Source organism: Centruroides vittatus, unplaced genomic scaffold, assembly GCF_030686945.1.
Source record: "Centruroides vittatus isolate TY-2023 unplaced genomic scaffold, ASM3068694v2 scaffold_1167, whole genome shotgun sequence".
NCBI lineage: Eukaryota > Metazoa > Arthropoda > Arachnida > Scorpiones > Buthidae > Centruroides > Centruroides vittatus.
Genome location: NW_027122671.1, coordinates 2,061,315 through 2,075,757, shown reverse-complemented (window position 1 = coordinate 2,075,757; position 14,443 = coordinate 2,061,315). Strand labels below are relative to the sequence as shown.

The following is a 14,443-nucleotide window of genomic DNA, read 5'->3' as shown; positions in this document are numbered from 1 at the left end:
CTGTTGCAGAAGCCGTTCTCGCAATCCGAAAGTGGAAAGCCAAAGGGAATTAAGAAGAAAGAAAAAAAATCGAATATTTAACAAAACTTGTCCTTTCTCAGATAACCGATTATTAATCGGATAGAAAGTGATGGATGCCGGTAAATTACGTAGTTGTTGTCTTCTGGCGTTCGATTGCAGAGGCAGACAGACTCGACTAGGTTCGATTTTTCGTTTGAAAGCAGAAAAGAGAAAATCAAACGACGAGGAAATAGAGGCGGATTGTTTACTCCAAACGGCAGGGGGCGCGTAGAAGGGTGTCGTTTAAAGCACCATCACTCGACAGACATCAACACTAGGTGACAGTCGAGAGGACAACCCAAAGCCATTCCTTCTGATTTTTTCTTTCGTGTTGTACAGAATCTCGTTTAGGACTGACTGACTACACACGTTCTATTTTATTTATTTATTTTATTTTATTTTTCATCCAAGGAAGATTTCTTTCTTAATAAATGTTATAGTGGTAATTTATCTTTAAAGAATTTTTCAACCAACCTTCCGGCCAACTTTTAATTCAATTATATAACCGGCAGCGATTGATTGAAGAGTCGTCTTAGTCCGGTGCGGAAGGACCACGCGTATTTTCGCAGATAAAATTGTCAAAATGTCGATTGTTACGCGTGGCCCGCGACAGATCCCGTCAATTGACCAATAATGGAAAGGCTATATAGCCATTTTTTTGCTTCTAAACGGAACAGACGTCGCTCTGTCAACGGCAGATGTTTGTTGGAATTCCAACGATAAAAATTGCCTTTTAGTTTTTTGTTCGCTCGACCAATATCGTTTGGGAATTTAAAAAAAGAAAAAAAGGGAAAAACTTTTGTGGATTTATTCGCGTAATGGTATTTGCCAAAGATGTCTTTCCGAGACGTTTTTGACTAACACTTTCCGGAAGGGAGCAAATGTTAAACACAATGTGGATGGAAACATCTCCATTAAGTTGATAGACGGCCAGAGAACACTTTTGGGCTTCAGTTTTTTTTTATTATAAAATTTTTAGTTGTTGCATACAGTTATTTACACAATTTATTTCTTGGACAATTAAAAGTATTAAGCACGAATAAATGGCAAAACAGGTGTACAGATCTGTTTCTCCAGTTGCATCATTTCGTGAACTAACTTGGCTTTAGTGCAAAGATTCCTTTGTTAAAGGCAAGGTTGGTCAAAGGACAGCGACGGGAGCACCAGATATGTCCATTGACTTTAAAATGCGTCGAAACTACTGGATTAGGATATCTGGTAAATGAAAATATCAGAGGAAGACCAAGATTTTCAAATCCAAAAAAGAAAGACTTGTTCAGTTAGTTAGTTAACAGGGCACTCTTCAGCGGATCCCGCGCACAGTTTTGATTAGGTGCATCTCCGAAGAACTATATATGTTTATATCTAATTATTCGTGGACTTTCTACAAAAAACTATTCTCCACAACAGGCAGTCCTCATCATTCGCAGTATTGCATAAATGTACAAAGACGTCTCTATAACACTTCGATTAAATTATTTGTTCACCTTTCGTGCAAAATCCGAACGTATTCAGATTTTAATGTTGGATGTAAGAATAATAATATTTTTCTTTTCACATAAAACATTTCTATACGTTCTTCACGTAATATATATATATAAATAAATTACAGCACTAAAAAAGAATAGATGATTAAATAAAAACGTGCAACAATTGGATAGGACCTAGAGTGTCTTCAGATATGCTAAATAAATATATTGTAATAAATTTAACATACATGGCAAACATGTCGTTGGCACGAATCAACGAAACCTTTTTTGTTTTTGCGAGAATTTCAGAATAGCAAGAATTCTCGTATGAATGGGAGCCGACGAAGACACCATTGTCTATTTTCATATGCAGGCACTTTACCACTTTTACTGCACCTCGGTTCCAATTACCCGTCTATTTCTAGATATTTTACATCCACGTTAAACGACAAACTGTCTTTTTCAATCAGACCAATATATGTCGCTTAGGAAAAAATCTCGACTCGTGGACACGTTTACTTTTTCCGAGAATGTCACATCCTGCAGGAAAACTGAATTTAAAGATCAAACGTAAACAGAAAACGGTAGAAATCGATAAGGTGACTTACGAATCGTAAGGATGAGCCGGTTAGTTGGTTATTTGGGAGTGCTGAAGAGGTCCTGCTTATTTGGCGCAGCAAAATGGACTTTATCAGTCTAGGCCTAGCTTGTATGAAGTCCGTAGAGAATTGAACTAAGCCTGGCAATTCGTCTTTGTGAGATTGCACTCGACTACTTTCCTCATAATCTTCAGTTCCTCTTGTTTACTAGGCGCGTAAAATCCACATTAAATATAACAACACAAAGATTAATAGATTACCATGATCTGACTTACCTTGATAGAATATGTTATTCCTCATAGTGGGGCATTGATGACCCTGTAACGATAAGTAACCAAACTATCATTTCAATTCCCTTAATTTACTTCCCGCATCACCCGTTAGATTCTCGTGGGACCGGCGTATGAATTAGGCAGCTGTTTGGCTAATTTACATGCTGCCCAACTGACTAATTAATAGATGTTTACTTGTACAATAATTATTGACATAACTAACAATTCGTTCCGTTCAGACGTTCTATCGTTTTCGCCACTCGCTATCGATACGACCGGCCTTTATATACAAGTCCATTCGGTTCTCCCCGAAACCATTGGAAACGGAAGCATCCTCTCTAACAAAAATTACCGCACATCCAGGAGAGTTAGGTTTAGAGAAGGCGATACGTTCCCTTTTCGAGTTAAAAGATCACAAGTTGAATTTTGATCGATACCGCATCCTTTTATAAACCTCGGGGAGTAACATTGTTGGCAGACAAATGGGTCCGATTCAAATGGTCACGTGCCGAACGAACCAACAATGATGTTATGTGGAAATTCCCCTCGTGTTGACAATGACAAACAACGCGACGCGAGAAAAGAATTTTTGATATCTTCGGATACCGTCACGTTTAAGAGAGAATAGCGAATACGCAAAGAGTCGAGCAAATCTGAAAATAAAATGGCTCAGTAGAGGGTGTAGTTCGATTTCGTCTTGATTGTCGCGGGTTCGAGTTTCATCCAAAATCGCTCGGTCCAAAAGAAAGATTTTGTTACAAATCTCCGAATATAAATTTTACCTGAAAACTGTCAAATTTATTCTGAAAATTACTAATAAATATTTTCAATAGCCCATAAATCGCGCGAAAAAGGTGAAGCATCCCATTGTTTTACTTTTATCACGGCCAATATATTCTTCCAGATGCGGACCAACCGCTCTTTTCCCACAAAATGCGTTACATAATTTAAAGTTTGCCACTTTTGATAACGGAATCGCGGCTCGTTGTTTTTCTCTCTTTCCAAAGCGGGTTACAATATTTTAACTAAGTACTTACCAATTTTCTGGAGAAATCAATATTTGTGCGAACGACGCGATGGTGAAAGGGCTGCGTCGGTCGGTAATTGTTACCTAACGGCGCCTTAGAATTTTCGGGGTCTCCCTGCATCAACTTTCGAAGAGCGTAAAACTGAAATAGAAGGAAGCGCGGCCAATTAACAACTCCATTTTTAATCGCTAATCCCGACAAGACGAGTCGCGAAAATCGCTCTGTCGTAAAAGTAAGAGACGACGTCGTAAATTCTTTGCCCACCGCCAATCTTATCTCCGGTATTCATCAGACTTTCTAATTCTTGAAATTTTATAAAATATCGCCGCCAATGTTTCGGTCGACATCTGGCATGTATGTTAAAACCAGCCAATCGATAGACGCGTTTATATCGAAGGAATTTCAATCGAACAGTTTTCCCGCGCGTCTAACAGCTATCTCCTAGACTTAACCGGATAAATATCGAGCAAAATTAATTTAGTTTCCTCGTCCCAGAAGAGGCTGACCGCCCTCGCAACCGATGATTTTAATAAAGCGACGGTAGACACAAAGATAAAAGTGTGAAAACCGACCAATGTAGACGAGTTCGTAAGTTAAGCGAACACTTAATCTCCGATAGCATAATCTCGGAGGACGATGGCCACTGTCTTCATTTGCATATCGTTTTCTCCGTGCGCGCATGTTATCAATGATGTAGTTAAAAATCCTCAGCCTTTATCAATCCGTCAGTGGGCGAGGACAATTGGGACGCGCTATCTGAAAACGGAAGAAGTCCTCTTTCGGAAAATGATGGCTGATTAATGAACTATTCTGCACGAGATGCCCTCTATTTGAAATTCTCTTCCTTACGCCTCCAGTCGTCTTTGTATTAATGGATATGTCTGTTGCAAATAATTAGCCGTTAATTAAATTGCCATCAACAGACCGAGCGTAGACTCGTTCAAAAAATGGAAACATTCGCTATTCCATTCAAACCTTCTCCTTTCATTAAAATCGAGTGATATCTACGCTATTCGCGTTAAGAATTTTAATAATTTTAACATAGGGCAAACACGACAAACTCTTACTTGTTGCCTAGTTATGTACAGAGGTTTGTTCATGATAATCCAAGTGACGGTTTCGTAACATCCCGGCATTGTAGTGGATCCTTCGTAAGTCATGTAGTATTCGGTGTCGGGTAGAAGTTCTTTGATGGATAGGGACTTCAGCTCCGCCTGCTGACCTGTAAAGAAATTCTATCTTTAATTATCCCAAACAGACAATTCCAATGGAAAGTGAGATAATACGCTATCCTTTAAAAAAAATAATATATATATAATAATGTTTTAAATCTGATTTAACTTGCCAGATTTAAAACAGAGGCCGAAATATTTTTTTCTCTATTTAATAATCGAAATAGAATCTGTTTGTAATAAGACAAACTGTAAAATAGATGGATCGTAAACGATCTAGATCTAATTTTTCCATTAATTTTTATGCCTTTCTAGCTTGGATATCGATGACAATAAGCGATGTTGTCGGCAGATTCGCCGTAAAAACTGTTCTTTATTACTCAATCTTTCCTTAGGACATCGTAAAAGTTTCCGTCCATTCGGGAGATGAAAACGATGACGTCGATGCTACGTCAGTGGCTTTTTTTTCCTACACGGACAAATCAATCTCGTAATCGAGAACCTAGCCATTAATCGAGTCATTTTTATTTCATTTATTTACGCGAAATAGTAATTAAGTGAGTTTACTATTACACGTGGCACCTTCTTAGAGAACAATACGACGATAACGGAAATAAACAAAACATCCACAAAAGAAATTCCTGAGAGAAAACTAAAAATAGTTACGTAAAGACGTTAAGGAAGCGGAAAATGACGTCGGCATAATCCATAGAACTAAAAAGAGGAGAATTTAATAGGGCGAATAATTTATACTATTAGACTAACTGCCAGCTGAATCTATATTAAGTAAACAAATAAAACAGAGGGAGATGGGCATATTCATTATCTAAGTAAGTTTGTGAAACTCCGGTTAAGCGGATGAAGAGACGGAATTCCGTCATTATCTATTCTAAACTTAAATGATGATAAGCGTAGCTAATGACGTTATAATTTTCATTATTGAAAGTTTCGTTTTCCTTCGGCCTTCGGCGAATTAATAAAAGGAGATACTTTAAAATATCTCGGATTTAAATCGACTCACCTTTGTAAATAATTTGATGTAATTGACTAGTCAGAAGGCGGAGTTCTAAGTTAGATGTTTCTCCGATCTAAATATAGATTTGGAAATTTATTTATCTTACTAATAATAATAATAATAATAATAAAATAATAGAGAATTAATACGAATAAAAATAATACCTGAATTAAAAGCGCGATACCGACGATTCCTTGAGATCTATGAAAGGCTTCGGACATGTTAGAATATAGATCGGAGTTATAGCCGTAGATTTGAACCTTAGAAAGAATAAAAATATATAAAATTATAAATAAATATGTGTGAAATTTGGACCTTGATTTAAGTTCCGTTTTCAGTATCTTTAAATACAGTACAATCAATGGCGGATTCGGAACTCCTCACAGTAGATTGGGATTCCTCTACACAATTTTACGATATCATAAACTAATAACGTATAATTATAGCTATAGAATTTATTTATTTATTTATTTAGCGTATGGCTACACATCTAATTCAAAAAAGAACAAATCATAAATGAAAGAACACAAATCATAAATGTAAATCTAAGTTAGAAATATAGTTTAAAGCACTTTCAGTCACAATCAGGAAGTCACTCAGTTGTCCCGGAAAAGATCTTACTGGACAATCTTCCAAGATGTGGTGTATAGTCTGTCCTTCAGCACCACAGTCACACTGCGGGGATGCAACTTTTCCCCACCTAAAAAGACTGTCCCTGCACAACCTATGTTTGGTCCGAATCCGATTTAACTGGATTTCTGGATAACTCAAATCCAGGTGATACAAGGAAGTTGTCGGCTGTCCACCGGAGAGACATCAAGCTATAGAATTATTTATAAATTATACAGTTGCAACGGTAAAATTGCTTTATTTTTTTCAATTTTGGGCTCCCGAGACCCGGAGTCTAGAATGTGCCTAATGGGCAATCTGGCACTGATTAAGTTCGTTTAAAGAATACTTTAATTTAAACGCGTGGATTTATAAAATCTACCTTCTACATAAATATTTTATTTTAGGCTTGTGTTATATCACGAACAGAATAAAATAATGGTATAAATAGTTAATATTTATAATTAAATGAAATTGTTTCGTTTTTTCCGGAGACGAACACTTCAAACAGTCGTCCAAGTATAGAATTCGTTTAATAATTGATCGAAGTAAAATCGAATAAAATATTACTTAAGATCCAATTTTTACGATGCAAGTTTATCAAGTTTATTTTCTTTTAAGATTTTGCCTAACAATAAAGCTAATTGTTTCGTAAAGGGAACAAAATTAGTATGAAAAAAAAAGAAAATGTAAATTCAAACAGTAAGAGCGATAGTATGGTTGTTATTCTGTCAGGTCGATAAAAAAAAGGTGTTGTTCTGAGGAGGGAATTTCCATTAAAATCAAGTAGTTTGTAACAAATGAATTCGACAGAATAATTGAAGAGTAGACTAATCTCCGAATGCTCTTTGTTTGAATTGGTTTTTCTAGCAGCCAAATTACGGCACTTATTGAAATGTAGATGAGCGGAGATTTTCGCGAATAAAGAATCATTCGCTTCTAAATAACTTGTTACAAAGAAATTAATTTGAATTTTAAATTTAAAAAAGACACCAAATTATTCATTTTCCGGCGAAACGAATCAAAAATAAAGATTAAAAACCGCGACCATTTATAAATTTCCACCAGAATCGAACTAAATCTGTAAATCGAACGACGACTCTGCACAATTGCGTTCTCGCTTTTTTTTCTTCTTCCCTCGCTTTCTTCTTTTCTAGTCTGCCGATATGTGAAGTTATAAATTAGAAAGAAGATTTGGACAAATTTTCCGTCGGGAAAGTAAGTTTCCAAGTTGGAATTACACATTCCAGATATGGAGGTTGCGAGTGCATCCATTGATAACAGAGGCCAACCATCTGATTGTCGCTTTTCCCTGCTCTTATCTCTCTCCCGCCCAACGTCGACCGGTATCTCGGTAAATATCTGAATGAACCTTGCAATAACATTGGGAAAGAAACTAAGATAACTGGAAATCGGGAGTAGTCGGGTATCTCGACTAATTTCGGTTATACTCAGACATTCGATAAGAAGAGCCACGATAGGCGATAATGAAGGAATGGTGTGGTACAGATGTTTAATAACGACGTCCCGTGTACTTCTTGCGGTCGCGAGTACCCATTAACGACACGGGGCTTCTACTTCGATTTTCCATTTTTTGATATATATATTTATTTTTTTCTTTTTTATTATCGACTTATGATTTCTATTCTTTTCTTTCTCTTTCCGACATCCACTCTATTTTTAGACTTTTTATAATGAAAAACTATCTCTTAAATTAATTACCTAAGTTGCGGAGTGGAAGGAATTTTAAAGTGGCAACTCGACATTGTTTGTAAGATTATTAGTTAATCGTGAAAGACCGTCTTTGAACACGGTTGCCACACATTTAATCTCTTAAAACATGCAAGCGCATTCAGATATAAATCGGAAAGGATTTTTTTATTCTAACTTCTTTTTTTTAATTCTCGGTGGTCTCTTTCTTCAACGGCCGATTAATTTATTTTGCTAAAGTAAAAATTTTCTTTAAATTTTAATTCAATTTCTTTTAATTTAAGTCGACCAGAGTAAATAATAGTTAAGTTCAAGTACTTTTATTCGCCTCAACGATAATAAATAGCTTTAATAGGTCAATTAGCACGTATACAATTTTGAATTTCTAACAAATTAATCTTATTTTTAATTTAAATTAAAAAACAGTTAAATTTATAAATATAAGAAGGTAAATTGTCACAAGAACTTAAAGTGTTTACGAATTTTATAGCGCATCTATCGCGCGGAGTTTGTACAAAATTTCATCACCTGACGTTTACACAATATGTCGTCCGTAATTATACTAATCGATGTATACTTAATGGTATTTGCATTTGCTGACGCATAATGCTACGGTAATTATACGATAGGCTACAGCTCTTCCGTTCGCATTCATAACTGCGAGTTATGAATAGAGTAGAAGTTTTACTTCACGTCTCACTTCTAATGGACAATTGTCGAACATTCGTACACCCTTAAACTTAATATTCTACCGAAATCGTCCTTTTAAAAATCACTAAGAGTCGTGCTCGAATAATACGACACCAAAATATTGTATTTACTCGCAGACTAATAGTAAAAGTTTCATTTAACGATATAAGGTGAGTTAGATTTGGATTTTATCGCTGCTTTTCCGCCATCTTTTGACGGAGAAAATTATAAAATTAGTGAAAAACGATAACGGATTTTCAACTTAACCCCAATTACAATCTCGAAGGGGAAAGTTGATTGAACTAATAAGAATAATGAAAAAAAAGGAAGATAACCACCTAACTGGAAAGCTTCCAATATTGCTAGTCGTTGCTGGAAGGCAAGAATTGCCAGTCGGAAATGTATCCAAAAATCAATAAAGAAGAACCGATAGAAGTGTTAGAAAAGGACAGATCGAAGCGTCGTAATTACGAATTAATTGTCATTAAAAGTGAAGGCGAAGGTAATAGTAAGATTGATAGAGAGGAAGGAGGAAAGAGATGCGCGCTGGAGATAAGATGGAAACACTTCTTTATTAGAGAAGGGGCGCTCTTAGGTGTGACTGACCCGCGCCATTTCTGAGAGTTTTAGAAACCAAGTAAGCTGTTAGTTTGATTACTTTCAAGTGAACATAAAAATCTGTTACTTTACCAAACAACCTTCTTTATGTAACTTTTGTTATTCCATTTTGTCGTTGTTGCAAATGTATGGCATCGGAATATAAAAGCAGCCAGCGGGATTTTACAGATATTAAATTGTATTTTGTTGGAATTTTGTTCCGTTTTTATATTTAGTCTTAAGGTTTATCCTTAATAATATTGTATGAAGGGAATATTGGAGTCGAGAAAGAATAAAATGTTTCGCTTTATAAATCACCGACGGACAAAATAAGATAAATTGTGAGGAAATAAACATCTGCAAATAATCGATAGGACTGTTTTATTTTCATTCCAAAATTTTAAACCCGTCCAAAACATCGTCGGATTGCCGCAATTCGCGAGTAAAATTTTGTGCCAAAGTTTTTTTCCCTCGGAAAGACGTTAGTTAATGGTTAGGAGGAACAATTAACGTCGATAAACGTCACGGCGCAAGTTTGTTTGAATGGCCATTTAGATAAAAACTTTACCAAGCGATAGAGTAAAACGGAACTTTTTCCGTGGCAAAAAAAAGAGAAAAATTGCGGCAGAAAGAGAGACATTTTGGCAATTAACTATTTTTGGAAATCAATAGACGGTTTGGCCTACAAATCGAGATAAAGCAAGTGGCGAGTGATTGCATCGCATTTCCAAATAACCGACATTATAATAGACGCCTTCGACCGGCTGGTATTTCTCTCACGCCCTCTAACGGCATCTACCAACATTAAGAGGGAATTCGGCGCCATTATCTTTGCCCCTCGAACCTCCCTTCTCCATCTTTAAATGGCGAAATTTTCGAATATAACCACCAAATTCCAAAACCGCACTATGTCCGTTCCGCGTAATTACAGTCTAAAATATCTTTCCTTTTAATAGACATTCCTTGACTTCTCTTATTTTTTCCCCCGCTCCGTCGTATTGGAAGCGAAAGCAATTCCATTAAAGAGAAAATGGCTTACCGTTCCGTATTTCTCATTAAAATATACAATACGCCGCAACGGAATAAATGACGATAACAAAACGCACTTACCTCTGCCGGGAAAGCTCGTCCCATTAGTGTGTGCTCCGATCCAAAGCTATCCAGTCTTCCGTAGTGCAGGTGGATTTGTTCGAATTGATAATTGTAAGACATGGGCCCGCCGGATATATTTGCCACCGGAACGTACGGACCCGTTTCTGCTCGGAACACCACGCTGTGACCCGTGTTCCATATCACTCCGTTCACCTGGCACATAAAAAAATAAAAGAAACAGCACTCCTTCCTTTCTCTTTATGTTGTCTCTCGTTTTATCGGATTTTATTGACGGTCCGATCGGATTTCGCGCCACGAATTATGGGACGTTTGCGGCGTGTACCGTGCCAAACGGCATTGATATCGAATGACCTGTGCTAGAAAAATTTAAACCTCTGCTTCTGTCATCCGGTTCAGATAAGACATAATTAATATTTTGCGCATTTCCGCATTATTTTCCACCTCGAATATTTTCCCGAGACGTTTTATTTTCGAAAAAATGCCCAGGATTGTCGGTGGGTTATCGACGCGCGGCATTTAATATCTAACGGGACTTCCATTCCTAGTGCACACATTCCAGATGACTCCGGACTCATTATTAACTCGCTATTCAGTCATTAATAACAATTCTGTCAGTTTCTGACTGAATGAAATGTCGCTCTGTCTTTCTTTTTTCGAACATCCGAGTTATGATCTCTCTGCAACGAAAGAAACAAAAAAACGGTCTCGGTAATCACCGAGTTCTCTTCTTTTCTTTAAGGATAGCAACTGGTTTTGTCGGCCATTAATATCCTCCCCTCACATATTTGGGGGAGACGAATCCATTTTCCCTTAATCACCTTATCTCTATAGATTGATCGGAGGAATTCTTTCCATCGCTTTATTTCTAGATTCGGTCCCGACCGAGCATCCTCGCGCCCGTCACGAACCTCCTCGACTTCTTTCTCGGTAATTAAATTGAAATTTGGCTTTCTTCTCACGTTTCTTGTCGAAAAGCTTCATTCTTTTTCCAATTCAATATCGTTTTGTCTTCTCTACTCTGCCCAATTGGATGATATTGTTCCCGGTGTTTTTATAGCCGTATTTTCTGACCTGTAACCCACAGGCTCTAATTCCTAATGAGAGCTACCAAACTCGATATGTTACCTTAGAAGCTACTACAAGTATCGATTATCCGTTCTCTTTCCTTAACCAACTCGGAATATAAGGAAAAAAGAAGAAAATCTGTCTATAAAGACGGCTAATAAAATGAATCGGAGTGGATGATTAATGCCGATCGAAAAACGTCGAATTATCCGCAGCTGATTAAAATGCCATATCTGGCTTATCGCGCTAATCCCCAAGATGTACGAGATATCTGGGCACGGTGTCTATTATATAGTTTTTATTACACGCGATTAATCGAGCGAACATCTAACGATCTTAACGGGAATTACTAGCAGCAAACCCTTTTAACGCTTTGATTAATTTCCAAGAATCGCTCGTCCGTAATCGTTAGGCAAATTTCCGTTAACTTCCGAATGGAATCCGATTTAAAAATGAAGCGAGTGTTCGGTAATTGGAGCAATATTTTTCTATCGTCTTTAATTAAGCGATAATCGTAATTAAAGCGGATAGACTCACTCTTTGTTTATCTATTTGTAGTTTCCTCAGATAAGGATCGTAAAGGAGTAAGGTGGGGTCGAGATCGACCGGAGATTGTCGTCGACCTCTACTGCATAGATGCCACTCGGGATTAAGAAGACCCCAGAAATCTGGTCCTAGAAAGAAATAATAATAATAATAATTAGGGATTCAAAAAACAATTTCGAAGGAAAAAATATTATTATCTAGGAAATATATTATCTACTGCGTTGTTTATGCTCCACTCCCAAGCAAAGAAATCAATGAAGCTTTGCCGGTTGATCGGTGCCTAGAGAACAATGAAGAATAATAAAGATCTATAAACATATCAGAGATGACGTCGATATTCTAGAAATTACGCTCAGACCCGAGAGAACGTTCTTATTTATCTCCTCTCACAAAAGCGACAAGTATAGCTGGTAGCAATAGTTTCCAAAATTAGGATTTTCTCTCTCAAACATTTATGCTCGGGCCATTATATTTTCTTCCCTTAATAATTATTACGATCGATTACCTACGAAATTTTAACGAGTTCGTACGACATAATTAAAAAATCACGCCGGTTAAAACTTTAGTAATTCCATATTAATAATTATTTTATAGTCCTCGTAATAAAATATTAAGTATACTCGACTATTTCAATTATAAACTTATAATACATTTGCCGTCTTTAAAACAGTTTTAATGCTTTCTACAATGTAAAAACAAAGGAAAAAATCTGGTGATTTTAATAAAATATTTATGCTAGAGGGAGACGGGAATTTTCCGATAAAATTAGTTTCTTTTTTTTTTTTTTTTTTTTAATGCAAAAGTGCAAGTTTTGCGCGTTAAAATGCTTTAAGCAATATAAAAAAATTCAATTTTACAATAGCCATATCGCGTTATATATAAAGCTAAAAATAATAAACGCTCGATTGTAATGGGCCTAAAGAAATTAACTACTGAGACTTATAAAATTAAGGAAAATAATATAAAAATTAAAATATATTCTGTTGATTCTTACGTTCAAAAAACTCTTCACTTTAAAAATATTTATAAATAACTTACCAAGTATTGTGCATATATTTATTACCATTGGAAATTTAGAAATAAATTATAATTTTATCCCTTTGAATAAAGATTTGTGAGGAAATTTTTAATAATTAACAATAAAAAAAATTAAAATAAACAGAAAAAGTATTAGAAAGATTTAAAAACCGACTTGGGATAATTCGGATCAATCCAAATAACGATTATTATTTTTTTTGTTATAAAATTAAATGAAAATAACACAGTTACTTCTTTAATAATTTTTATTTTATTAGCTTACACAATGCATCTTCTGTTCTTCGGTTAGTCTTCTTCTGCTGCTAATTAGTTCCGGTTTAATGAGTTATTTTTCTTCTGTTTAAATTTATTTCCGGATAAGATTCTGTAAACTCTTAATTTAGTTGTAAAATTTTTATTTCGAATAGAATAAGAAAAACGTCTCTACTTTTATAATTTCGAATTTACTTTAATTCGTTGGGTGGTAATATATTTTCTTGTCAGCTTTATGAATTTTGATTGGCGGTTTTAAATAAGAGCAGAGAAGCTATGAATATTTTATTCGTGTTAGCGTTTTAATTATTTAAAATTTGATTAAATTGTTTGTTTAAAATTTCGTCGTGAATATTGTTCTAACGCTTATCTTACCGTGCAAATTTCATAACAACCAAATGAGCAAAAAGAATAATAAAAAAAACAAAAAACAACAACGTAGTGGAGAAGAATGGCGCCTGAAAATCCCTAGGGCGAGAAATACTTTTTTAGAAAGAGTGCGGAGTTGACAGATGCTGTTGGGTTGTTTAGACGGATGATTAAAAACTTTATTTGCCCTCGGAACTTTCTCTTTTCTCGAATTTTTGGCATCTGTTTTGCTAAATTGTAATTTTGTAAAGAACAAACAATTGAGCAATAAATGTCGCGTTTTTTTTTTTTTTTTCCTCCGCTTCTTTGAAAGAGAAAAATTACTCTCGTGTTTATCTTAAAATTAACTTTGGGCTGTAAAGTTTTCTTTTTAATTTTATTAAATATGGAAATGTTCTACCCAATTATTTTCTCCTTCTGGTCTCGTATCTGATCTCAGCACTCTCTCGAAAAGCAAAATTTCTTTTAAAAAGTAGACAACCCTTCGGAAAATTGGTCCATTCAACGGGCTACAATAATAAATTTCATTAAAAAAAGAAAAGAAAGAAAGAAAGAAAAATCAAAATCAAAATCGGTTGGGCACAATTCTATTAACGGTTGGCAGGACGAGAAGCGTGGCCACAAGAAGCGAGAATAATGAAGGTTGATATTTAAATAACTCTCCTAGATCTAAATTGGCCGGCGGAGCAAATTTAGGCAGAAGAGAAACGTGTTATTTCAGTTAGCAGTAACTATAAACTCTCGGATAATTACAAACGATTTAAATTGAATTGTAGGAAAGGTCAGCAACTGCGATGTCTCGGAGCGATTTCTTCCGCTTCATATCGTAATCCACCTGG

At 35.7% G+C, this 14,443-nt stretch overlaps 1 protein-coding gene across 3 annotated transcripts in view; it reads right to left on the bottom strand.

Moving 5' to 3' along the window:
• Window positions 1-1,001: 1,001 nt before the first annotated feature.
• Window positions 1,002-14,443, bottom strand: part of LOC136986744 (carbonic anhydrase-related protein 10-like) — an 86,955-nt gene continuing 73,513 nt past the window's right edge. For all 3 annotated transcript variants that reach the window (XM_067284350.1, XM_067284349.1, XM_067284351.1), the window contains 9 exons: window positions 11,937-12,073; window positions 10,332-10,526; window positions 5,780-5,875; window positions 5,622-5,688; window positions 4,496-4,650; window positions 3,438-3,569; window positions 2,404-2,446; window positions 2,138-2,335; window positions 1,002-2,069 (listed from right to left, as the gene is read on the bottom strand). In XM_067284350.1, the coding sequence (XP_067140451.1) occupies window positions 2,319-2,335; window positions 2,404-2,446; window positions 3,438-3,569; window positions 4,496-4,650; window positions 5,622-5,688; window positions 5,780-5,875; window positions 10,332-10,526; window positions 11,937-12,073 (842 nt within the window). In that variant the 3' untranslated portion in view covers window positions 1,002-2,069; window positions 2,138-2,318. The remainder of the gene's footprint in view (window positions 2,070-2,137; window positions 2,336-2,403; window positions 2,447-3,437; window positions 3,570-4,495; window positions 4,651-5,621; window positions 5,689-5,779; window positions 5,876-10,331; window positions 10,527-11,936; window positions 12,074-14,443) is intronic.